The sequence below is a fragment of the Diplotaxodon limnothrissa genome, linkage group LG7 (genome assembly GCF_057381915.1).
Source record: "Diplotaxodon limnothrissa isolate DT_005_m linkage group LG7, D_limnothrissa_male_GT1.1, whole genome shotgun sequence".
Lineage (NCBI taxonomy): Eukaryota > Metazoa > Chordata > Actinopteri > Cichliformes > Cichlidae > Diplotaxodon > Diplotaxodon limnothrissa.
The window spans coordinates 28,517,254-28,543,862 of NC_140602.1; the positions used below are offsets into that span (position 1 = coordinate 28,517,254).

The following is a 26,609-nucleotide window of genomic DNA, read 5'->3' on the forward strand; positions in this document are numbered from 1 at the left end:
CCTACCATGTGAATTCATGGATTTTTTTTTCACATTCTGTCTCTCACAGTTGAAGTGTACCTCTGGTGCAAATTACTGACCTCTGTCATCATTTTAAGTGGGGGAACTTGCACAATCAGTGGCTGACTAAATACTTTTTTGCCCCACTGTATGTCTTACATTGTTAAAGTAACCAAAGCATTACTGTGACCTCTGCCCCAAAACCTACGGCCTCACCACAGACAGTAATTACTTCTTATTTTATCATTTACACACTCAATTTTATAAGAAAAAACTCAGTTTTACCAGAAAAAAAAAGATGTGTAACCAGTAAAGCCAGTAAGTATTTTGTAACCACAGGCCATACTATGAAAACTTTACAGGCTGGTGTAATGATGTACAGTGGAGGGGAGGATAACTGCAAACAGCAAACTTGCCTCTCTTCCCTTCCCATGACAGAATAAAGTAAAGGGAGAAAAAGAAAGGAGCCAAATAAACAATCATGCTAAAACAGTTTTCTGTTATATAAAAAAAACAAGTCAAAGTGTTGTTTAAAAACAAGACTGTTTTTATATCCATCATATTCAAAATGGACTTTTACGTGATGAAATGCTTCATTCACTGCTTTAGTTTCCTTAGATAATCCCCCCAAACATATTGAAGAGTCAATCTTTAAACAAAAAGACTCCAGAGAGAAAAAACAGCATTAGTAAGAACTGATTTAAACACTAGGTTGTCACTCTGACATCTCTGTATAGAAACAGCAACAACACAAACTAGCAAGGCAGTAAGCATGCCATCCAAAGACACAGCAACTGAGTAAACAATTATTAATTTCTAAATTTAAGCTGTGACAGCTTGCGATGGTCTGAAAAAAAAAAGGCCTCTAATTTGTAGTTAACATCACATCTGAAGCATCCACCAGTCGCCATGGCAGCGGCAGAGCATGGCTTGTTAATAATAGTGCAGAAACAGATGCCTGAGTGCCATGCTGCCACTTAGGGCTGATTAAAAACACCACATCTCAACACCTAGGATTGATCAGTTTTACACTGTGGCATAAAATTCTATGTGCATATGGGGTGTGGGCGTTGTTTTCATCGTGCCTCTACTGCAGACGTTAATGCAACGCAGCCATTTGCCATGTCATCTGCCATTTTAACATGAGCTGCCAAACAAGGCAAAGAAAAGAAAAGAAAAAGGAAGTGCTGTGAAAGTGATCAAGAGACATATGAAATGATCAAGTGACATGTGGCATCTTTGCCACTACCACTCAGATGACGAAAAAACCCCTCATAGTTCGAAAAGAGTTTCAGAGTTACGCTTCTGCAGTTTGAAAAGACTTGTTAGCGAGACGTATTCTCACAACACTGAGAACACACAGTTTTGAATACTTTAACATACACTACGTCAGATGCAGTCGGCTTTTAAGATTTGAAGAACTTACTAGTTTCATAATGCTTCTTCACTATATAATGGATAATTCTGGTTGCAGTTTTTTTCCGTTGATATCAGCATCGGTGTGACATCCAAGGCCCTAGAGTGGCACCAATTGATAGTTTTTAGGTCAACCATTTCTTCTTATGCCAATTATTTTATTTATTTACTCAATGATTCAGACTTTAGTTTAGATTTTTGGAATTATCCATTTCTAAATTCCTTAAGCTTAAAACGTTCCTTTTTTGCTAAAGCATATAGTTAGGGCTGGGTCAGGTGACCCTGAATCCTCCCTCAGTTATGCTGCAATAGATGTAGACTGCTGGGGGATTCCCGTGATGCACTGAGTGTTTCTTCTTCAGTCACCTTTCTCACTCACTGCGTGTTTATATACTTTTCTGCATTGAATCGTACTTGTTATTAATCTCTGACTCTCTTCGACAGCATGTCTTAGATCCTGTCTTCCCTCTCTCACCCAAACCAGTCAAAGCAGATGACCGCCTGGTTCTGCTGAAGGCTTCATCCAGGTAAAACCTTCCTTCACACTGTTGCCAAAGTGCTTGCTCATAGGGGGTCATATGATGCTGGGTTTTTCTCTGTATGTATTATTGTAGGGTCTACCTTACAATGTAGAGCCCCTTAGGTGACTGTTGTTTCAATTTGGAGCTGTATAAAAAAATTGAATTGAATTAAGAAATTTACAATACAATTTTATTTATATAGCACATTTAAAAACAAGGTGTATGCCAAAGTGCTTCACAGAAACCAAATAAGAGCAATAATAAAATAAATAAAATAATATAAGTACAAATAGAATATACTAACAGGTGGGAGACATAACTAACCAATGATACCAGGCATAGTAGGCACGAGCCGAAAGGCTGAAGGCTGAAGGCAAGGCTAAATAAATACGTTTTTAATCGAGATTTAAAAGATTGAATTGAATCAGACGCGCGGATAGCTTGAGGAAGATTATTCGAGAGGTAGGGTGCGACAGCGGTGAATGCACGGTCACCTCTGGTCTTAAGGCGGGATCTAGGTCGCACCAGGAGCATTTGGCCTGCTGATCTAAGCGCTCTCCTAGGGGTATAGAAGCTGAGGAGATCCTTAAGATAGCTGGGCGCGGTGTTACTTATGATTTTAAAAGTGAGCAATAAGATTTTAAAATCAATGCGATGTTTAATGGGGAGCCAGTGCAGGTCGGAGAGAACTGGAGTAATAGACTCAAACCTACCAGTTCCGGTTAAGAGACGCGCAGCAGCGTTTTGAACAAGCTGCAGTTTGTGAATAAGGGCAGAATGGAGACCAGTATAAAGGGAATTACAGTAATCTAATATTGATGTAACAAAGGCATGGATACGTTTCTCCAGGTCCTTACGTGGTATGTAGGGCTTGGCCTTAGAGATTACACGTAATACAATACAAAATACTACATAGAGTGCACTATACAGGTCATCGGATGTTCAAGATGGGCTTTACATCTTCCAACAACTGCTCACACTGTCAAGGCAATACACCAGACAATTATATCCACGCTCTTTGGTTCTGTCCACCAGTGCAGATGTTTTGGCGCGAGATATGTGAAGACTTATCGAAGTGTCTGAAATGTAACATTCCAACTTCCCCCTTAGTGTGTTTGTTGGGCAGCTTAGATAATGTCACTTCAGAAAAGAATATCGCCCATATGGTTTTCACTGCCCTATGCATAGCCAAGAAAACAGTCCTCATGAACTGGAGAAATAAAAATAATCTTAATTCTAACCAATATAGAAATTATCTATTAGATTACATTAGTCTTGATACAGCCTCTGCCACCACATCAGATCAATTGCTCTGGGCTCCTTTGATCAGCTCCATCACCTAGTGGGGGTGGGGGGTCATAGTTTGGTCCCGCCTTCACTGTTGTGATTGGTGTGGGGGTAGGGACAGGCTTAGGGCGTCGGGGGGTTCCCCGGAGGCATCTTCCTTGGGGGGCTCAACCCGGGGTAGCGGTCATGTCCGGTTGGGGGCTCTTTTGGCTCTCGGGTGACTGTTTCCTCGTGGCTGCGTGCAGCGGGGCTAGGGGAGGGTCTGTGCTGACGGACGTGGGTTACTGACCTGGTAGCCTGTCTGCCCCTGGGTGGGTCCGGGATGGGCGTGAGGTTCTGGGGGTGCTCCGTCTCTGGGCTGGGGCCCTGGCCGGGCCTCGGGGCCTTGGGTCCTGGTTTGTGTGTTGCCGAGGTTGTGGGCGGGTGAGTGCATGGGGGCCCATCCCTGGCGCAGGGTGCCGCCGGTGCGTCGAGCCACCTGGGGGGCCCTTCAACTGGTGGGGGAGATTGTCACACCTTGCAGGAGCTTTCCTCTCCTCAGGAACTCTCTCTGCAGGAGGGGGAGATACAGGAGAGGTGGAGGAAGATCTCAGCCTGGGCGTCTATTGTCTCATGTAGTCTGGAAGATGAGTGGATGGTGGGGTGGGTGCAGTTTTCTCTGTGGTGGGGTTGGGTGGACTGTCCCGGGCTCTGTGGGGCGCTGCTGCGCTGGGCCCCGGTCTGGATGGGCCTGGGCCCCCCTTTCCCTGGCGGGTCGCGGAGTATGGGGGTGCCTACTGGGGTCAGCGGGGGAGCTGGCCCCAGGGAGAGGGGTCACCTGCCCCTCCCTTCCTTCCCTCCCCATCTCCAGCTGCCTCCCTCTTCCCGCTCCACCACAACCACCCACACATGCAGGGCCTTGGAGTAGGGGTATGTCACCAGGGTGCAGAGGAGGCTACCCCCCCCCCCCTCTGTCCCCTTCTGGCTGCCTCTGCCTCAATTTTATCCCACAACTTAGACATTCACATTACTCACACTCTCATTACACATACATATAGGATCTTGGGGGTGGGCACAATCACGGAGTCCAAATTACCATCAGGGTGTACACCCCACCCCCGGTGTCGTTGCCCACCTCTCAATTTTAAATACACGTAGACATTGAGGGCTAGCAGGAGGGACTATGCGCTTACCTGCTGCTCTCTGGCAGGTAGCTCCATGCCCTCCTGGGTTTTAAATGCACCTTAGAACACACATGCATCAACACTACAATGAGCGGGTGGAGGGAGGTTTGGAGTCTTCTCTCACCCCCATTCTCTGCGGCCTGCTGGAGCGGGGGGCTAGGAGGAGTTGGCTGTCCGACTGCGGTCTGGAGTGTGGGGCCTTCCTGCTGCTGCGGAGTCGGGGCGGTCTGCCTCTCCCCACCGCAGGGAAAAGGGTAACACCACCTGGGTCTGGGTGCAGTTCCCCCCTCCAGGGGCAAGGGTACCTAGACCCGGTTCGTAGAGTATGCTTGGGGAGTGTGATCGTGTGTACAGCGTCTCTTTATGTCTGTCTCCACGTTGGTTGAGTGTTGAGTAAGTGCATATGAGACCATGAGGGTGGGAATGGATGTTTGTGTCTGTGTGTGCCTGTATGTCTGTGTCTATATGTCAGGTTGGGTATCAGATGCCACCTCTCTGGGGACATCTCAGGCCCTCCAAGGTTTGGAGGCCTATCTCCACCCACCACCACTTCCCCTGCCAGTGGCGGACTCCCTCAGGTGTCGGTGCGTTGGTGGTTCTTTGTGTCTGGGGTGGGCGTCCGGGTACACACCGGCTCACTCCTTGGCGGCCGCTTATCGGGGCCTGGAGCCTGGGGCTCGCTCAGGCCACTTCGGAGGTGGGGTGCCCCCGGCCTCTCGGCCTGGGGCTCGGTCACTCAGGCACAGCTGGCTGCCGGGCGCGTCACTGCAACTCCCCCTGGCTTCTGCTCCGCGGCTGCTGAGTGGGCCCTCATCTGGGACTCTCCTCAGCTCTTACTGGGACAGTGGCGCGGCTGCCCCTCTGTTGGTCTTCCTTGGTCTCTTGTGTTCTGGGGGCCTCTGGATGTCTGGAGTTTTGATCTCCTCCATACCTGCTTCATACCCTGGAGGACGGGGCTGTGGCCCCCCCACACTCCCTAGCAGATCGTTACATGAAGAAACCTTTGGAATGCAAGCATGCTGATCCACACAGGTGTACACACGGGTATTCACAGACGCGGACTACAGCTTTCTTGGCTGCTGCCTCAAAGCACATTGTGCGCTGTCTATCTTGCGTGCTGCACAATATCGTTTATTATTTAGTATCTACTGATATCTACTGCTAGCTAGTTTATTGTGATGGTGCTGTTTTTTCTATTATGTTGCTCTTTGTTGTTTGCTTTCTCTTCTTTTTTTTTTCTCCATACAGGTGACCCAGGTGTTTTGGTTTTTTTGTTTGTTTTTGTTTTTCTTTCTTTCCCCCTTCTCACCGTCTCTTCTCCCCTTTGGTTTTCTTTCTCTCCCTCTCTTTCTTTCATTCTTTCTCCCTGTCCTATCCCCCAGTCATGTCTGTCCCATTTGTAGCAACTGAAAATAAAATAAATTCATAATTATAATAAAGGTCAATCAAATGGACCAATATGGCAAGGCCATGATGATCCACTTGGTAAAATAAATCCGCTTGGCATCTTTCTTGGCCTTAAGACAACAATTCTGATGGCTAAAGATCCAAACGGGACACAAAAAAAAAGAAAAAAAAAAAGAGATTAGACGTAATTGATAGAAGCCAGATTTAACTACAGAGGACACATGTTTGTCCAGCTTGAAGGAACTGTCCAAGACAACACCCAAGTTCCTCACAGTGTCAGAAAGGGAGTTGGCAAAGGGCCCAAATACACCAGTTAGTTCAGCCCGAGGGATGGGAGTATCAAAGATTACAATTTCTGTCTTCTTATCATTTAAAATGAGGGAATTGCTCAGTAGCCAGTTTTTAACTTCACTCATACAATCAAAGAAGTGTTGCAACGATGACGTGACATCCTCAGCTAGTTCAAAATAGATTTGAATGTTATCTGCGTAAAAATGAAAGGAAATATTATATTTATCAAAGATTCGGCCCAAGGGTAACAAGTATAAAGAGAACAGCAAAGGACCCAGCGCAGACCCCTGGGGGACACCAGAGGTGACAGGGGCAGTGGAGGAGGAGTAGATAGGATTTAAACTAGCTAAGGGCACTGCCCGTGATGCCCACCAGATGCTTAAGCCTCATTAAAAGGACATTATGATCCACCAAATCAAAAGCAGAGGACAAATCAAGCAAAACTAAGACCACAGGGTGCCCTGAGTCAGCAATTGAGAGAAGGTCATTAAAGACTTTCAGTAATGCAGTTTCCATGCTATGGCGTGGCTTAAACCCTGACTGAAATTATTCCCCAATATTATTTGCATCCAAATAAGTTTGGAGTTGGGAGTGAACAATCTTCTCTAGGACTTTAGACAGAAATGGGAGTTTGGAAATAGGACTAAAGTTAGCGAGATCATTCTGATCGAGGAAGCTCCTTTTGAGTATAGTTTGCACTACAGCGTGTTTAAAGGCAGCCGGAACATAGCCCAATAACAATGACAGGTTCATTAGTGATAAAATATAGGGCCCGATAATGTTAAACCCTTCTTTAATAATGCGAGATGGAAGAATGTCATGAACAGCGTTTGCATTTTTCAGGTGATCAATTATACCCCTGAGAGTGGGCAGTGAAAGTGGATCAAACTGATTGAGGTTAGTGGAGCATCGTAAAGCTGGGGCCTGACTCATCACAGTGGGGTGCGAGACTCTTAGAGATAAGATTCTGCCTGTAAAATGATTTAAAAATCCTTCACAAAGAGCTAAGGAAGCCAGTCTAGGCATTACAGGACAGGGATTAATCAATGAGTTAAAGGTTTTAAATAAAAAATGTGGATTGTGACTGTTATCTGTAATGACAGCCGACAGGAAACCTGCCTTAGACAACCTAACAGATTTCTGGAATTCCAGGCGGGTCCTGCGAAGGATGTCAAAAGACACCTGGAGCTTATCTTTTTTCTTTTAAATTTGCATATTTTTGTCACTCAACACATTCTGAGGTGGGAAAAAAAGGACCTTCTTTGAAATAAAAGTCAAAAGTCTAGCAGTCTTTTAAATTGCATCTGAAGTCCTAATGTATTAAAGACAGAAAAAAAGGAATAAAATACCTCAGAGTGATGTTCTTCATTCTGTTGCAAGACTTCGATGCAGAGCTCTCCCAGCCTCATCATGTCCTCCAGTCTTTTCTCTGGAGGTACCTGATGTTCCACTATGTGGGAAAATTCCATAGCAAAGAAGCAGAAGCCATTGCAGATTAGTTTTACACTCAAACATGACTACAGAACATTTCAGAGAAGCCTCTGTTGTGTGTACAGTATGTTGAGTTCTGGGTCAAACCCTACTGATCACTAACAAATCTATCATTACGTTATTCATGATCATCTATCGTTTACTGTGATCCTCTGTTCTCCCTTCAAGCACCACCCTGAAGTGACATCTTTTGGTAAAAATCAAGCTATAAACTCTCACCCTTGATTTTAGCATATTCAATCAACTGACTATAGTTGATTTGAGCTGCTTGTTCCAGACACCTCTGCACCAGTTTCTTCATATCCTCTGGAGGAACAGGGGTAGTGATGTCTTTCATCAAAACCTGAAAAAACACATATCTCGTTTAGGTCTTCTTAGAGCTCAAGAGAAGCCCCACTGTATGGCTTGTCAAACCTTCTGTGTGTCAGATGCAGCCAATCAGAATAAAACCGGTGGTCAAACAGTAGGATAGCCTCCTTGGACATAGAGCCACATAAAGTGGGGTGTTGAGCACCAGAGTAAAAATATGACGTGAAAATAAGTTGGATAAAACTTGATTTTAGTCAGGATAAAAGTCAGAATACTTTCTGGGTGCTGTCATGTTGAGCTTTATTTAAATTTCCATGTATCCATCCATTTACATTATATATAATATATACATTAGGTGAATGTGCAGTAGTAGCATGTATGCAGCAAGCAGGTGAATTCTGTACATTAAGTGAATTAGATTCACTTAATTAATTGACTTACTTGAACAAAGATTTGTTCAAGTAAGACTGGGGTTAGCTTTCTTGCCTTTCTAGCAGCATAAGTCTTCTTCAAGTCTTATTCCCTTGAAAACTGGTCTGTACTTTGTCTGAAGACATTGATAATCACTTGAAACCAAATTGCACAGATACGTGATTAAACTGATTCTAAGACAGCTGATAAACAAAGGCAACACGCTTTCCTTTTCTATACATGTATGTTACATGTTTCATGAAAAAACTGTGCAGGACATTTGTACAGTGGTGCAAAAAATATTTAAGCCCTTCCTGATCTCCTAACTTTTTTTGTATGTTTGTCACGGTTACAGTAAATGTTTCAGATGATTAAAAAAATGTAAATATTAGACAAAGACAACACAAATAAACACAAAATGGGGGGTGTTTATTATTAAGTAGAAAAGAAATACAAACCTGGATTATGACACATACAAAAAAATCGGGGCAAACACTTTTTCACACCACTGTGCTGTATGTTAAAATATGATTTAATCAGAGGCCAATTACCCGTTCCTGAAGGGAGAGCGTGGCCTTTAGGGCCCCATCTGGTCGTCCAAAGGGAAAGCAATACCTGCAGATGCAAAACGTAGGCAGCCACTTAGAAACAATCTCAAGGACAACTTCATAGAAAAAAAAAAGAAAAAAAAAAGAGAAGAAGAAGAATAGGAAAATGCGTTCAGTGGCAGAAAACGGTCAGTTGGCAACAGATGGCTGCCTGCTCTTGTCTAATTACACTGATGAAGGAAGCGTTTCTCACCTACAGCTCCATCGGAGTACAGATGAGGCAGTTCATGCAGGTTTCTCGTTGTTAATTGACAAGTGAACAGTACTTAATAAACAAAGGCATGCAGTCACACAGGTCAGCCATTTATTAGACCAAAAAGAAATACAGGCAGATGTTTTGCTCTGCTAACAGAGAAGAAATTATGAAACTCACTAAACTAAACTAATATCACATCGGACTTTGTTTAAAGATTCAATTCATACTTTATGTCACAAGTTCATGATGTTCATTTAAAAGAAAAATCAATCTCCACTAAAGACCAAAATGCTCAAAAGGCCTGAAATGTCTTTGATAAATACGTATTTTATCTGCATCGGCAAGCAAGCTTCTGACAGAAAGGAGACATAAGTGGTGATAATGTTTAAATGAGTGAATATGAGATATCTGATTAAAGAGAAAATCGGCAGAATTTTAGTCAGTCAATTCTATTTTAGTCAGTATGGGAAAACGAGGATTTTTAAGTGCTATAGTAAAAATTTTATAAAAAAAACCAAGACTATTTATGGTAAATCTTCAAAGTTTCTAAGCATATGTAATGATAACTGTGAAATTGTATCTTTATATATTTAATATTTTTTAACATATTTTTAAAAAACCAATGAAAATGTTGTGCTTTTATTTTTAATAGTGTAATAGCTTTTGAGGTATTCATGTTCAAACATATCCACAGATTTCAATCTGGGATGGACCATTTTTCAAGAGACTTGAAAAGTATTTGATATTTGAAGCTAAAATTTCACTGAATCCTCTTTGGACCATAAATGTCTATTTTATTTTAAATAGTTTTTTGGAATTTGACTTTAATGAATAGAGACAATAAAGACAGACAGGAAAGTGGAGGAAGGAGAGGGGAAGACACGCTGCAAAGGGCTGCGGGTCAGACTTGAACCCAGGCCGCTACTTTCTGGCCATGCGGCATATGGCTGCCTGCTCACCCACTGAGCCAAACCGGCGCCCCGACCACAGAGCTTTTACACAAATGGGGGAGGGATGAACAGAATGTTCTAAAACTTGGCTGACAGGGCTGAGACAGAACGACCCTTATATAAATTTAAATGACACAAGGGAAAGAAATTGATGATGTGAAAGATATTTAATTGTTGATGGCACTAGTACAGCACATTTACTGTTATGACATCTACTAAGGGAGTTTCAACAGCGTTTCTCTGATTAACCTTCACAAAGAGAAATTTTACTGAAGTGATGTAAAACATGAGGGTACAAGCATCATGTTATCATCTTTCTGACCCATTCATCCACTCCAACCTCTTCCAATGTTGAAGCACTACAGATGCATGATGTAAGTTAAAATTTCCTTTGTTTTTCTGGTTGAGACAGTAGATATGACAGTGCTAATAAAGGTGAGAGATCGTTTCCAGTCTCAGACATGAAAAGCTCTTTTTCATGTCTGATTTTATTTCATTTCATCATCCAAATATTGTCTAAGCAATCTGTTTTGCTTTCCAAAAACTATGAATCCCACATGCACTTAATAAAAAAAAACAATAACAACAAATAGTAACTATGCATTACTATGTACTGGACCAGACAATATAAGTAAGAGACTGCAGGGATTTTCAGGTTTCACTCAGACAGCCACACTGAAGCCTACTGAGAACTTACACTAAAATTACAGACTGTCAGACTAATTTTCAGTTTGTTAACAAAAAGCTGATATTTTTCAAATAAAATAAACGGTGGTCTGCCTGAAAAATGTGAAACTGGAGGAGTAGGACTGATTATCAGTGATTCAATGTAGGTACGGGGGCAAATTTTATAGTGAAAGGAAGTTAAAAGACATTAACAACTCTGACTTAATCCAAACCAAACTGTGGAAATCCATCTCTTTTCTGGGTGACATTTGCATAATCCCTGCCTTGTCTTGGCCATTGTTTATCAGCATTAGCCTCTTGTTTAGGTGAGTTAGTAATGACTCCTGCTGATCGACCCCCTCTTCCCGGCCCCTCCTGTGTTCTCTGGAGCCAGATGGAGGGCCCTCTCAGACATGAAGGGTTTAAAGAGATGGGTTTCAGTACAGTTAATGGCACAGGTCCATTCAGATGAGTGTTGCTCAAGGTCTTGGGGCTGTCGCTTTCACACCATCCTCACAATGTGCTCAAACAGCAGCGGCATTGCTGAATGGCAGCACGCAGATTCAGGGAGGTCTCATCAGCTGCCATCAATACATGTCTTGCACCTGTTGCATGTTGCCGATGGTGCTAAAAATACCCTGACTGCTTTCATTTATGAGAATGAAGATAATGTTTTTATTTTTGTTTTACAAATTTTCGGCATTTTGTTTTTTGTTTTTGTCAATTTATTTTTAAATGCTTTTTTTATTAAGTTTTAACACCCCCACCCTCCCACGACAGTCCATCTACATAGTTGGCAAATCCACAATCATAGATTAAGAAAACCACACATTGTAATAAGAATATAAATGATTACAATAGTAATAATAAACAATCTTACTGTGTAGTCCAATTTATGTATGTCTTTTTAAGTTAACCAGTTAGCAACAGCCATCAACTTAACAATTACAGGCATTATTATTTCAACAAGTTCCTCTGAAATAGATGACCTGAACCTAGAAATCAATTTATACTCCCAGAAGCAGTGACAATATGAACAGCACTTAATGTGCAGAGGAGAGCGAGAGCAGTTTATCTTGTGCAAAACAACAGAATGAAGAATCTAACACTGAGTTTCTCTCAGTCTGTTGCATATGAAGGTAGATTTGATCAGGACTATAGCTACCTGCCTGTCATCCCTTACATATTCTGTGCCTAAATCCTTTACCCACTTATGAGGAGAAAGAGAAGGGAGTAGAATACAGAAGGTGCTCCAAGACAAATATCCAAAGAAGCGTTCCTTTGGAAGTTTTGCCTACAACTGTTGGCTCATCTTCAAACAGGTCTCCAAGTACATGAATCCCCCTGTCCCACCATTAATGCTGTCATATAAAATAGGATTGAGCTTTACCACTGGACTTCTATTACGGACATCACAAGTGACCAGACTCCATGGGGAGTGTGGAGAACAACTCCACGAATTAATACATGATTCCTTTTAAAATACGCATGTAGCTAAGACCAAAAACAGCAGGCATGGCAAACCCAGTTGTACAACAGAATTTTAGGCATCCGTGTCTGTATGTAATTGTAAAAGTCTAAGCCTCTGTTTAGGTTTTTTGCCATCCCGTATAAAATTAGAGACGGCCTTTTCTGTATCCTGAATTTTCTTCTTCGGCAAGTACAGAGGATGCATCTGCAGAGAGTATAAAATACGAAACAAAGTGGTAATTCATGCCATCATTCAAGGTCTATTTTAACTGCATGCAATAAACTGGAAGAAAATTGAGCTTCCACAGGTCCACATGTTTGGTGATATTTTAATTCCTAAATATGTAAATCCAGATACTGACCGACTGAAGGGAATATTGTTCATTGTCCCCCACATTTCCAGTAGTGTGGCCTGAGATTGACTAAAGTTGACCTTTTAACGAGTTATAGAGCCTAATTCACTAAAGAGTGTTAGAGTAGCCACAACTGATAATCAAGAGGAGGACAAAAACAAAAGAATATCATCAGTCAGACATTTCTGAGGAGAGAAAAAAAGTCTATTCTAAAGTTATGGAGGGCGACATACAAGTTGTAAAGAGATTCACACATTTTCTTGGAGGGAAACATAAAAGTACATACAGGCCCTCCTTAATAGTTATTGTTTTGTCAAGTGTTAAGGAGGGCAGCAATGTAAAAAACTCATTCCCATGCTTTTTGAGTTATATGATGCCAGCCTAGCTCCTTTGCAATTTACTATGGTCCAGATCTGAAAAATGAGTTTCTTAAAATTTGCCATTTCTTTCTTAAGGAGTGACAGGATATTGACGACATGGTTGATGCCCTTCAGATTAAGTGATAGAATTTTAATATCACTCATATGTATTATTTTTCATGTGATTATGAAATTAGTAATCACACACACAAGAACTGGTGCATAGCACACATGCAGTGTAAAAAAGACTGTCCCTAATAACCCACCCACAACCACAAACTCCAGCTTTGAACAGCCCCACAAGACCCCACAAGAACAGAAACAAATAAACACAGAATGGAATTATGACCTCTTGAGCAAGTGAAGCCAAGATCCGTCCCTCCACCATAAAGAGAGAACCATATACCGCCAGCAGGGGTATCCCACTCATGATGTTAGTTCCCCACACACTCCCACACCCTGGCCAATTGGCAGTGTCAATGAATGCAAACCACAGTAAGTCAAGAATTATTTGAGAATAAAAAAAAAAGCAACATAAAGAAAAAAGGGAGAGACAAAGAGAAAAACAAAAATAATAAAATTCTTAAAATACTAATGTGTTAGTATGGTCCAACACTGCTTACTCATTTTGTAATGCAGTGCACCTCCAAAGAAAAAGAAAAAAAAAACAAAATCGGCATAGCCTGTTCGTATCTCCTTATCACAAACAACTGCAACTGAGTTTCACTCAGAACACTGAAATATATACGGATACTGTATTTCCTCTCTTTATAGGGTGCTCACGCGCCCCGTTAAATTGCCGTCTGGCCCCTCACCTGCGTTAAACAATCTTGGCAATGTAAATCTTGCTTCCTTGAAACGACAGGTCGCCTTTCTCCCTGCCCGCTGATTGCATTCTGCTTTTGTCACTTACGTTGTGCAGTTTGATGATAGTAGATTGTTGTCGTTTTTCATCAGGGGGCCAAGGCTGAGCCCTGTCGATCGTAACAGTTCTTTGTTTAGCTTCCAGGCCCAGCATCTTCTGAAGCCAGGTTTCAAACAACTAGATTGCCTGTTTTCCTTCTGTCTCAAGTTCATTATCAGGATCCGTGACTCTTCCCTCCAACGAGACTGTGCAGCGTATATCATTTACAGTTTCTTATTGGTACTGTTTCGAATTTATATCAGTGCAAGTCAAAAAGCCGCTGGGTCAGCTTTTTGACTTGCACTGACATACCTACAACCATGAGGGAAAATAATGACAAACCTGCATTCATATACTAATGAATAAGGAGTATCAGTGTTTCAATGTGATTGTTACATGTGAAAAATTAATTTGTTCTCAAATGTGAATCATGTATGCAATGTCTGGTGAGTCATATAAAATCTTGTGAAAAAGTATTTCACCCTTACTGATTTCTTTTCTGTTTTATGTTGTATATTTGTCGAACTTACATATTTGAGATCTTCAAATTAATTTTAACATTAGACAAATATTACCCGAATAAATACAAAATGCTAATTAATCATAGTTAATTAATGATTTAATGTAAGTTAACAATGATGAACCACATTATTTTGGGAAAGCTGACTTCAATTTCACAGGCCACACCCCCCCCTGAATACTGCTAGACAAGCTAAATCAAGAACTCACTTAAACAGAATCTGTCTGACTAAGTGACTCTAGCTCTTCTGGGAGACACCGATGGGCACCTAAGCTAGCTGAGAAACATAATCTTGTCTCTATATCACAGGTTCCCCTTTCCATAATGAAACTAATATTTAAACAAGTCGACAAAGTCTAAAATAAAAGATCAACACTGATTTTTGGCAGAAGGACAGAAATCTGAATTTTCTATGTAAATGACATTGAACAGTTCATCCACACAGAAGGTTTTGATTACAATTTTAAATTCCATGACTTCCATGACAGAAATTTCATGACCACATAAGTCTTGACACTTTCTAGTTTTAGCTGAAAAAATAAGTCTTCAGAAACAAATATACTTCTATTGGTCTTCAATATGAAGGTGTTACATACCTAAAATGTGTGATCTGGTTCTCCAGCAGAGCAATGAGACGACTTCTGATTGCCTCAAACTGCACTTTTTCCTCCATGGTCACTGTGCCTATCCCATCAGGCCTGATGAGAACGAGAGAGAGAGGGGAAAAAAGAGACAGACTCATGTTTACATAATGGTGACAAATTACTGCTTGACGGTGGGAAGCAGCTGGCGTTTTTAGCATGACCAACTGATAATGAATCGTGGAGTCTAGATTTCATGTAAAAAGCTACGTTCAGAGTTCGCCACAGGGGGTAGCTCTGCATGCTTGATTTGACATTTGAGTCTTATGTCTAATGCCCTTCCTGACACAATCTTAAAGGACCTATTACTTGCTAAGCAAATATGTAAACTACTACACTATACATTATAAAACTAAACTTGAAGCTTGAAAGCTAAGCTTGTTGTTTCCCTTCTACAATGTGGTTAGCATTGTGAAAGGGTTTATTTTAATGCAAATCAACATCTTTTCTTAAATATAAATTGGTACTTTTGGTTGCTAACCCTAGTAGTAAGTGAACCGCACAATACTAAAAGAAGTCTCCTTAACTCAACTCAGCATGAAACTAAAGTGCTAAAGTGCTTCACAGGTAAAAAAAAAAAAAAAAGGAGATCAGGAAGAATACTTTTGCAAAATCTTACCAACATTAAGACAGTAAAATGTTCAAGATAAAAAAATAAAGCTGAAAATAAATAAAGTAAGCACAATAAGTATCACCATGACTAAGTTGTCTTCCATTTAAAAAAGACAACTATCCATCTACTGTCCTGCAGCCTCAACTTCTGGATGCCAGATGGAGATGGGTGCCAGGTCACCTCAGGTATAAATGATCTCAGAGCAGAGGCAAAAAAGCTTTCTCCTGGCAACACTTCCAAACAGTCGTACTGGCTCAGTGTTTTTCTAATGATACTTTCATGAAATAAATAATGCCATGGTGTAATATTTCATGTGTTGTTGTGTTTCAAGGTTGTAGTTTACAAATAATAATAATAATAATAATGATAATAATAACAATATAAACTAATAATAAAATAATAATATATATTGAGACCTTAATTCAAAACCTTAGAATTGAAAGTGGCAGTACTGTGTAAACTGTGGGCTGTATATACTATACATAATTCTTAGTCTTCATTCTTCATCAAGACTCTCTTAACCTCCTAAGACCCGAACTCTTCCACGACATGCATGTTTAATTTCTCTTTGATATTTGGGCTGGTTGGGGCCCGATGAATGTAAAAACAAAGAATTACCAGATTTTTTTTTTTTACCTTATTTTTGTTTTTAAGAAAATTAAGAGCCACATATGAGGATATTTGTTTAAATAATAGAACAGTAGCAGTATAATGCCCTCGTAAGTGGATATCAGGCCCTTGTAGACCAAAATTGAGTATTTTGTTCTAAATAACCCAAAATGTGATGTCCACATATGTGGACACCAGGTCCTAGGAGGTTAAAAAGCAAAAGATTTTTATAACTAAGAACTCTACACCAGCTAAATGCCTGAAACATCAAGAACCGAAATAAAAGCAAAATTCAACACCACAGAAAAGAGTCAGGGTGCTTTTTCTCTCCTTGGCTTCTTTTTTTACTCTGGCTTGTTTCACAAACAAACAACAAACTGATCAGTCAGCCAATTTTTCTACGATAACCTCAAAGTTAACCAATCAAACGCTCAGACTTGTCCTGCTCCTCACAATTCATCTGGCTGTCAGCAGGAGAGTTGACAAAAAATGTTTGGTGAATGCTTCATTAATGCTTTTAAAGCCTTCATTCTGTTCTTGCCTTGGTCTGAATAGCAGTTTGTTAAAAAAAAAAAAAAAGGGAAAAATGCAATCAGGACCCAGAGCAAGCAGCCTTGACTTTCTGGGCTTTCTCTGTGCCTCTGAAAGAGAAAAGAACCCTCTCTAAACGGCACTTGTGGGCACCGGAGGGAAGAAGCACGGAGGTTGTCTGTTAATGAGTTGTTCTTATAAAAGCTTTCAGTGGTTTAGCCCATGACTGCTGCATGTTGAGTACCAACAACTCTGCTGAGCTCTTCAAGGCACATCATGACTCTCCAAAGTTGAAAATAATAGCATGACAAGAAAGCAACAAAGTCTCAAAGACAGAACTGCGGATACTGAATCATCAAGCATTAACCTCCTGAGAAGCATAAATGTGACAATAATAAATTTACTTTACTTTACTCAGAAAAATGTTTTTCTACAGCAGAGTTGTGGAAAGGACACCAGTGAACACAATGATGGAAGAAAACAAAAGAGAAATGAAACTAAATTATATTTTTATTCTCTGATGTTCAATAGTGCCACCTGCTCTCTTGTAGAAAAAAATATGTTTAATTTAAAAAAGGAAAGAAAATTTAATTCAGTATATAACATGAATAATATAAACATAAATATTTCATATAATATAAAATAAGTAAAACTACTTAGCATTACAAATACAGACTTTTAAATTAATAAAGATGTCAGTAGTTACTTATAAGGGGTTCAAATTAAACACATTTAAAAAGATTTTTTTTAAACTAAAACAATTACATAAATTAATTAAATAACTTTTTTCTTTTAAAGCAAAGACATGCAAAGTTAACTAAAATCCGATTCAGTGTTATTCACAGCCCGGGGAAGGTGGAAGTTGCAGAGGTGGTGGTGGATAACAACAGGACGTTGTCATGTATTGTGAGAGAACATCAGTGCCACTCTTCAGCTCCACTCAACTCAATTCAATCAGTAATGAGAAGCAGCTTTCTTTGCACAACAGCACTTGTTAGCACAACTTGTAAACCCTGTTGTTCCCCAAATCTTTCAATTCATCACAACTCCCCCACCGCACTGCTCACAACCTTATTTAACAAGCACCAGTTAATCCTGAGGGAACAGAAAGCAGAGCCATTGTGAGGGGGGCGTGTGTGTTCACTCATGTAAAAATTTGCTTTCATGCTGAAGAAGCCAAGGGTCTCATTGCACAAATGAAGATGTGAAGACTGTGATGGGAGCAAGATGCATGATAGAGGGACTGCCTGAGGCTCCAAGCCCCCACAGTTATTGCCAGCTGTTCTGTAATCTGAGTTGTTCATCTTGCTCAAACAATCAATCTGCATCCCAGAGAAAGATGACAGAAAATAAAAATGGCTGTAGAGTTTTGCAGCTCTTGCCTTTTTGTAACAAGACTATATGAATAGTTTGAAGGTCAGGTGGTTTTTTTATATTGAGTTGCTGTTTTTAACATATTAGACATCTATCTTGGTGCATAATTTGTCATATTTGACTATAATACACAAAACCTCAGGAGCTGAGCAACAAATCTCAGCACACAGATACATTTTAGGTTCCTAAAGGTTCTTATTTAGATATTATGTTGTCTTCATACTGCCAAAAAGGCAAAACAGGCTCTACTATTCTCCATCTGATGTAGCTCAGGAGGTAGCGAAGATCTGCTAACTGGAAGGTTGGTGGTTCGATGCTCGATGATATTTAGGCATACATTTCTGCATGCCTAAATATCATCGGGTAAGACTATGAACCCTGAGTTGCTCGCGAATGCTCCCTTTAGAATAAATGTGTGTGAATATTAGCTAGCTCTTAGGTGGAGAGAAAAGTGCTTGTACGAATGGGTGAATGAGACATGTTGTATAAAGTACTTTGAGTGTTCAGTTCAGTTCAGTTCAGTTCATTTTTATTTCAAACATTTCAAACATGTGCCTTCACAATCATTACAAAATATCATTCCATTATTTGTTTGAAAAGGAGTAGGCTGAAGTATTTACTTATTTGTCCCTACCCCCTCAAGTTTTACCTCTCAGTATGAACCTGACCCAGTATGAACCTTCCAGATCCCTCAGGTCATCTGGATCCGGTCTTTTATCAGTTCCCAGAGTCAGAACCAGACACGGAGAAGCTGCATTCAGCTTTTATGCTCCTTATATCTGGAACAAACTCCCAGAAAGCCTCAGATCAGCTGAAACACTCAGTTTATTTAAATCCAGGTTGAAGACTCACCTGTTCTCAGCTGCATTTGAATAAAGCACCAAATCCACACTTTTAAGCTTAAATTTCAAAACTTACATTTAACTACTGATCTTATCTATTTCTGATTTTATCTGTTTTGATTTTATATACTGTTTTGTTTGTTTGTTAAGCTTAAATTTCAAAACTTACATTAACTACTGATTTTATCTACTGTTCTGATTTTATCTGTTTTGATTTTATATACTGTTTTGTTTGTTTGTTTGTTTGTTTGTTTGTTTGTTAAGTGGGTTTAGAGCTCTGGGTAGCTCCCCAGCTGGGTCTAGACTGGGTCTAGAGAGTATTTTAAATTCAGGGAATTTAAAATAGAAAGTAGCTCGTCCACAGAAGGACTGGTAGCTCCCCTTACGATAAGGGTTCAGATCGCGCGAACAGGTGTGGGATTAGAGCTCTGGGTAGCTCCCCGACTGGGTCTAGACTGGGTCTAGAGAGTATTTTAAATTCAGGGAATTTAAAATAGAAAGTAGCTCGTCCACAGAAGGACTGGTAGCTCCCCTTTCAATAAGGGTTCAGATCGCGCGAACAGGTGTGGGATTAGAGCTCTGGGTAGCTCCCCAACTGGGTCTAGACTGGGTCTAGAGAGTATTTTAAATTCAGGGAATTTAAAATAGAAAGTAGCTCGTCCACAGAAGGACTGGTAGCTCCCCTTACGATAAGGGTTCAGATCGCGCGAACAGGTGTGAAATGTGTGTGTTTAGTTAGTTAGTTTGTTTTAATCAATTTTAAATCATGCTTTTTATTTGTTTTTGTTTCTAATGTCTCTGTAAAGCACTTTGAATCACCTTGTTGTTGAATTGTGCTATACAAATAAATTTGCCTTGCCTTGCCTTGCCTCTCATTCATTTAATTTTTTTTTGTCTTAAATTAAACAAACAACATATGAAACATATGAAGTAAAACAAAACATAACATACATAAATCAAAACAAGAAATTAGCAAGCCCCACCACAGTATAGTTTCTTTCATATGAAAAATACAGAATGTGTATATTTGCAGATACACAAGTTATGGAAAAACAACAAACCAAAACAAAACAAAAAAAACAAAAAAGAACCGCAACACCATTTCCAGCAACATTACCGTCCTGAGTGTTCACGTAGAGTAGAAAAGTGCTATGTAAGAAAGAGTCCATTTACCATTTATAAAAGCATCATATCTTTTTTATTTCACAATACTAACATCTAATTTAAAAAGGTTGAATTATGCATGTTAGTTTGCCTGGAAACCAACTTACAATTGGTGGCTTACAGGCAATATTTTACAGGCAAGTCCAATGAATAGCTTAAAATGATACAAAAGTAAGTGGTGAACTGCCAGAGGTTAAAAAAAAGGTAAGGTTACTCAAAACTGAAAAATATTGTGTATTTCATAATTATACCAAAAAAAAAACCAATAGAGGTTGATCAAGCCTTGAAAGCTGGTGCTACTAATTCCTACAGGTGTTCCAACTTTTTGGGATTACTTACAACCCACTCTGTCTGCATAAAAGCAGTGCTGGAACACACTGTGGTACCATACCCATCAGTGAGCCTCAGCTGAACAGCATTGTGCTGCAGAAAGTAGTGTGTAGCTATAAAAATGGCGAGAAAAAGGCAATTAACAATGGAAGAGAGACAGACCATTATAACACTTAAAAATATAGATCTTTCCTACAGAGAAATTGTGTCAGTGATTCCAGTTTCCCTCAGCATCAAAAAGCACTCAGAAACTACTTGCTCTCAGGCTAGAGCAATAACTACCATTGTTAATTTCTCCAGATCAGACAGGTTTCGTGAAGGGTATGCATGGTTTTTTCAACCTGCGCAGGTTTTTAAACATATTACACACCAAGTCAACTACAACCCCTGAAATTGCCTTATTACTCGATGCTGAGAAGGCATTTGACCGGGTGGAGTGGGATTATCTGTTTTATACTCTACATAAATTTGGATTTGGCCCTAATTTCATTTCATGGATTCAGTTACTTTACTCCTCACCTTTGGCACGTGTTAGAACAAATTCGTTGTTCTCTTCTTATTTCCCACTTCTCCGTGGTACGAGACAAGGTTGTCCCTTATCCCCTCTTCTTTTTGCATTATCAATTGAACCATTGGCGATTAAACTGCGAGCTGACAGTTGCATTAAGGGCATCTTCAGAGGTGACCAGGAACACAAAATATCCTTATATGCTGACGACCTCCTGCTGTATATGTCAGAGCCTTTATGCTCTCTTCCCCGTGCTCTTGCCATTTTTGAATGTTTTGGTAATATTTCAGGTTACAAGTTGAACCTGCATAAAAGTGCACTTCTCTGTGTCAACTCTATAGCCAGGAAGATTTCATTTGCAGATTTTCAATTTAACGTTAAATCAGGGTATGTGACCTATCTGGGGGTTAAGGTTACCCATTCATACAAAGGTCTTTATGAAAGAAACTTTGTCCCGCTGCTTAAGAATACTGAGACAGATCTTCAGAGGTGGAACAATTTACCACTGTCATTAACTGGCCGCATCAATTCTATCAAAATGAACATACTACCCAAGTTCCTTTATTTGTTTCAATGTATCCCATGCTACTTACCCAATAAGTATTTTATAACACTGAATAAGCATATCTCTGCATTTATTTGGAATGGCAAAAGTCCACGAATTCGTAAAGATTTCATGCAGAGGACTAGGCCAATGGGTGGATTAGCCTTGCCAAACTTTCAGTCTTATTATTGGGCAGCAAATATTCGAAATATGCTGTACTGGATGAGTAATTTTACTACAGAGACTCCAGCTTGGCTCCAAATTGAGTCATCCAATTGTGGCAAAATTTGCCTATCGGCTTTGTTGAGTTCAGCTCTCCCATTAGAACTATACACCTACAGGGAGTGCAGAATTATTAGGCAAGTTGTATTTTTGAGGAATAATTTTATTACTGAACAACAACCATGTTCTCAATGAACCCAAAAAACTCATTAATATCAAAGCTGAATGTTTTTGGAAGTAGTTTTTAGTTTGTTTTTAGTTTGAGCTATTTTAGGGGGATATCTGTGTGTGCAGGTGACTATTACTGTGCATAATTATTAGGCAACTTAACAAAAAACAAATATATACCCATTTCAATTATTTATTTTTACCAGTGAAACCAATATAACATCTCCACATTCACAAATATACATTTCTGACATTCAAAAACAAAACAAAAACAAATCAGCGACCAATATAGCCACCTTTCTTTGCAAGGACACTCAAAAGCCTGCCATCCATGGATTCTGTCAGTGTTTTGATCTGTTCACCATCAACATTGCGTGCAGCAGCAACCACAGCCTCCCAGACACTGTTCAGAGAGGTGTACTGTTTTCCCTCCTTGTAAATCTCACATTTGATGATGGACCACAGGTTCTCAATGGGGTTCAGATCAGGTGAACAAGGTGGCCATGTCATTAGTTTTTCTTCTTTTATACCCTTTCTTGCCAGCCACGTTGTGGAGTACTTGGACGCGTGTGATGGAGCATTGTCCTGCATGAAAATCATGTTTTTCTTGAAGGATGCAGACTTCTTCCTGTACCACTGCTTGAAGAAGGTGTCTTCCAGAAACTGGCAGTAGGACTGGGAGTTGAGCTTGACTCCATCCTCAACCCAAAAAGGCCCCACAAGCTCATCTTTGATGATACCAGTCCAAACCAGTACTCCACCTCCACCTTGCTGGCGTCTGAGTCGGACTGGAGCTCTCTGCCCTTTACCAATCCAGCCACGGGCCCATCCATCTGGCCCATCAAGACTCACTCTCATTTCATCAGTCCATAAAACCTTAGAAAAATCAGTCTCGAGATATTTCTTGGCCCAGTCTTGACGTTTCAGCTTGTGTGTCTTGTTCAGTGGTGGTCGTCTTTCAGCCTTTCTTACCTTGGCCATGTCTCTGAGTATTGCACACCTTGTGCTTTTGGGCACTCCAGTGATGTTGCAGCTCTGAAATATGGCCAAACTGGTGGCAAGTGGCATCTTGGCAGCTGCATGCTTGACTTTTCTCAGTTCATGGGCAGCTATTTGGCACCTTGGTTTTTCCACACGCTTCTTGCGACCCTGTTGACTATTTTGAATGAAACGCTTGATTGTTCGATGATCACGCTTCAGAAGCTTTGCAATTTTGAGACTGCTGCATCCCTCTGCAAGATATCTCACTATTTTTGACTTTTCTGAGCCTGTCAAGTCCTTCTTTTGACCCATTTTGCCAAAGGAAAGGACGTTGCCTAATAATTATGCACACCTGATATAGGGTGTTGATGTCATTAGACCACACCCCTTCTCATTACACATCACCTAATATGCTTAATTGGTAGTAGGCTTTCGAGCCTATACAGCTTGGAGTAAGACAACATGCATGAAGAGGATGATGTGGACAAAATACTCATTTGCCTAATAATTCTGCACTCCCTGTATAAACGTAACCCTTTGTTGTCTGACTCGCTCAGAATCTGGGTGCAATGTAGGAAAAGGTTGGGGTTACACTTAATGTCAATTAAAGCACCTATCTGCTCAAATCCTATGTTCCCACCCTCCAGGATGGATTCTGTCGTGGTCTGGGTGGTTTTCCACAGCATCGGCTCCTCCCCACTGGGTGGAGTCTTTGTTGTTCCTCACCTGATGGCAATCATACCAGCAGTATTTATGACCGGCGCACTCAACTGGTCTTCGCCAGATTATCTGCCAACTTTAGTCAGTTCTCGGCCTCACGTCTGTTCCTTGGTGACTCATCGTGTGTATTAACCTTATTTCCTCTGTTTTCTCGTCAGCCTCTGAAACCCACCTACCAAGCTCTCCTGGATACAAGTTTGCAGCCGCCGGTAATCTCTCCCCATTTTGGAACTGCCAGTCTCTCCTGCCTGCCTCCCTGCATTGCATGCAGCACCCACCTGGACCTCTCCTGCCTCCCCCCTCCACGCAACCCCCACCTGCAAGCTTGTAAGACAGCTCAGTGTATTATCCTCAGATTCACTCGCAGCCCTCTGTGGGATTCCCCTGACTGCTCTCTCCTCTGTTTCAGTGCCCTGGCCAGCCACAGTTTCCCCTGCACAGTACCTGCACCCAGTTATCCCTGCCATCTAGTTATAGTCACAGTATTTTCTCTCGCCTCAGACATCTAGTTTATGTTCCTTAATTCTAGTCTGCAATTTCTGTTAGCCTCTGAGCATTGTAAATAAAGTCTCTTTTCGTTACACCACACCTCTGGCCTCCGGGTTTGAATCTGCACTTGAGTCCATCCCATTTCCACGGGCCACTGCGCCATGACAGATTCTGCCTTTAAAATATGGGAAAGTAATGGCCTTAGAAATATCAAAGACCTTTTTGTAGATGGGATTTTTGCCTCATTCACGCAGCTCCTGAAGCAGTTTAATGTTCCTCGGCAACATTTTTTCCGCTATCTACAAATTCGCCACTTTGTAAAGAGTGGATTTCCTTCCTGAACTACCTGAGGAAACTTCTTTGGATAAAATTATTAATATAAACGGTCATAAGAGAGGGGCGATTAAAGAAATCTATGCTATATTATTAGATCTTCAATCTCCTTCTTCTCCATCCTTAAAGCACAGTGGGAGAGAGACCTTGGGATGACTATAACAGATGAGCTCTGGCAATCTTTTCTCCAGAGGGTACACTCTTCTTCGATATGTGCCAGGCATGGGCTCCTTCAATTCAAGGTCCTATACCGATTACATATCTCCAAGGAAACGTTAGCCAAGTTCTATCCAGGAGCTGACCCTCTGTGTAACAGATGTAAAGCAGAAACAGGTTCGCGCCTTCATACCTTTTGGACATGCCCCAATCTTCATACCTATTGGGTGGGAAAACCAGCACACCGCAGACCACGGCCTCTCTGTGTGAGGATCTAAACGTATTCTACGCTAGATTCGACACAGCGAACACCATGAGACCGGACAGTGTGCGCACCGCGGATGACGTCAGTGCGCACACTGTGTCTGAGGAGGATGTGCGGAAGTACTTCAGGAAGGTGAACGCACGCAAAGCTACTGGTCCGGACGGGATTCCCGGCCGCGTCCTCAAGTCATGCGCGGCTCAGCTGGCTGGAGTGTTCACACACATCTTCAACCTTTCCCTCTCTCTGTCTGTAGTCCCAGCCTGCTTCAAAATGGCCACCGTCGTCCCTGTACCCAAATCCTCCACCATCTCCTCATTGAACGACTGGCGACCTGTAGCCCTGACCCCCATCGTAAGCAAATGCTTCGAGAAGCTGGTCAGGGACTTCATCTGCTCTGCACTACCCGACTCACTGGACCCTCTACAGTTCGCATACCGCCACAACAGGTCCACTGATGATGCCATAGCCCTGACACTACACACTGCCCTGTCACACCTGGAGAAGAGAGACACGTATGTGAGAATGCTGTTTGTAGATTACAGCTCAGCATTCAATACCATCGTTCCCTCGAAGCTGGACAGGAAACTGCAGGATCTAGGACTGAGCAGCTCCCTCTGCAGCTGGATCCTTAGCTTCCTGTCTGACAGACGCCAAGTGGTCAGACTGGGCAGCATCACCTCATCCCCCATCACACTGAACACTGGTGCTCCACAGGGGTGTGTACTGAGCCCTCTCCTGTACTCACTCTACACCTACGACTGCACAGCCACTAACAGCTCCAACATCATTGTGAAGTTTGCGGACGACACTACAGTGGTGGGTCTTATCACCAATGGTGATGAGACGGCTTACAGGGAGGAGGTCAGCGCCCTGACCCACTGGTGTCAAGACAACCATCTCACCCTCAACGTCGCAAAGACAAAGGAGTTGATAGTGGACTTCCGGAGGTGCAGAGAAGTACACACCCCCATCACCATCAGCGGCGCTGCTGTGGAGAGAGTGAGCAGCTTCCGGTTCCTTGGTGTACATCTGGCTGAGGATCTTACGTGGTCAGTACACACAAACAAAACAGTGAAGAAGGCGCAACAGCGCCTCTTCTTTCTCAGGAGACTGAAAAGATTCGGCATGAGCCCCCGCATCCTCAGGACCTTCTATCACTGTGCCATTGAGAGCATCCTCACTGGATACATCACCACCTGGTACGGCAACAGCACCGCCTACAACTGCAAAGCTCTCCAGCGAGTAGTGCGGTGCTCTGTACGGATAATTGGAGGTGAGCTTCCCTCCCTCCAAGACATCTACAGGAAGCGGTGCCTGAGGAAAGCGGGGAGGATCATCAAGGACTCCAGTCACCCCAGCCATAAACTGTTCAGACTGCTTCCATCAGGAAGGAGGTTCTGCAGCATCCGGTCCTGAACCAGCAGACTGAGAGACAGCTTCTTCCACCAGGCCATCAGACTGCTGAACACTTCATAGACACCTCAGCTTCACTACTGGAACTTCAACATTATGCACTCCATACTGTACAGTAATACCACTGTTTTGCACATGTCTCAACTCTGTATATTTTTATATATTTTATTTATTGTTTACTCTATTTAATTTGTAAAATATGTGTACACACACACACACACACACACACACACACGTAGAAAAACATTTAGTATACACATCCAGAAATGCATATACTATTATATATTGTACATATATTTATTAGTTCAGATGTAGCCATTCTTGTATTTTGCTTGTTTACGTTATTGTATTTTGCACAACTCTGTTGCTTGTGAAGCTCGCACA

The 26,609-nt window shown here is 41.4% G+C and overlaps 1 protein-coding gene across 1 annotated transcript in view; it reads right to left on the bottom strand.

Annotated features, from left to right (window-relative positions):
- Window positions 1-26,609, bottom strand: part of cadps2 (Ca++-dependent secretion activator 2) — a 194,711-nt gene that overhangs the window by 50,297 nt on the left and 117,805 nt on the right. The window contains exons 14-17 of the mRNA XM_085357839.1: window positions 14,919-15,020; window positions 8,848-8,911; window positions 7,796-7,919; window positions 7,435-7,535 (exon numbers count right to left, since the gene is read on the bottom strand). Of these exons, the coding sequence (XP_085213965.1) occupies window positions 7,435-7,535; window positions 7,796-7,919; window positions 8,848-8,911; window positions 14,919-15,020 (391 nt within the window). The remainder of the gene's footprint in view (window positions 1-7,434; window positions 7,536-7,795; window positions 7,920-8,847; window positions 8,912-14,918; window positions 15,021-26,609) is intronic.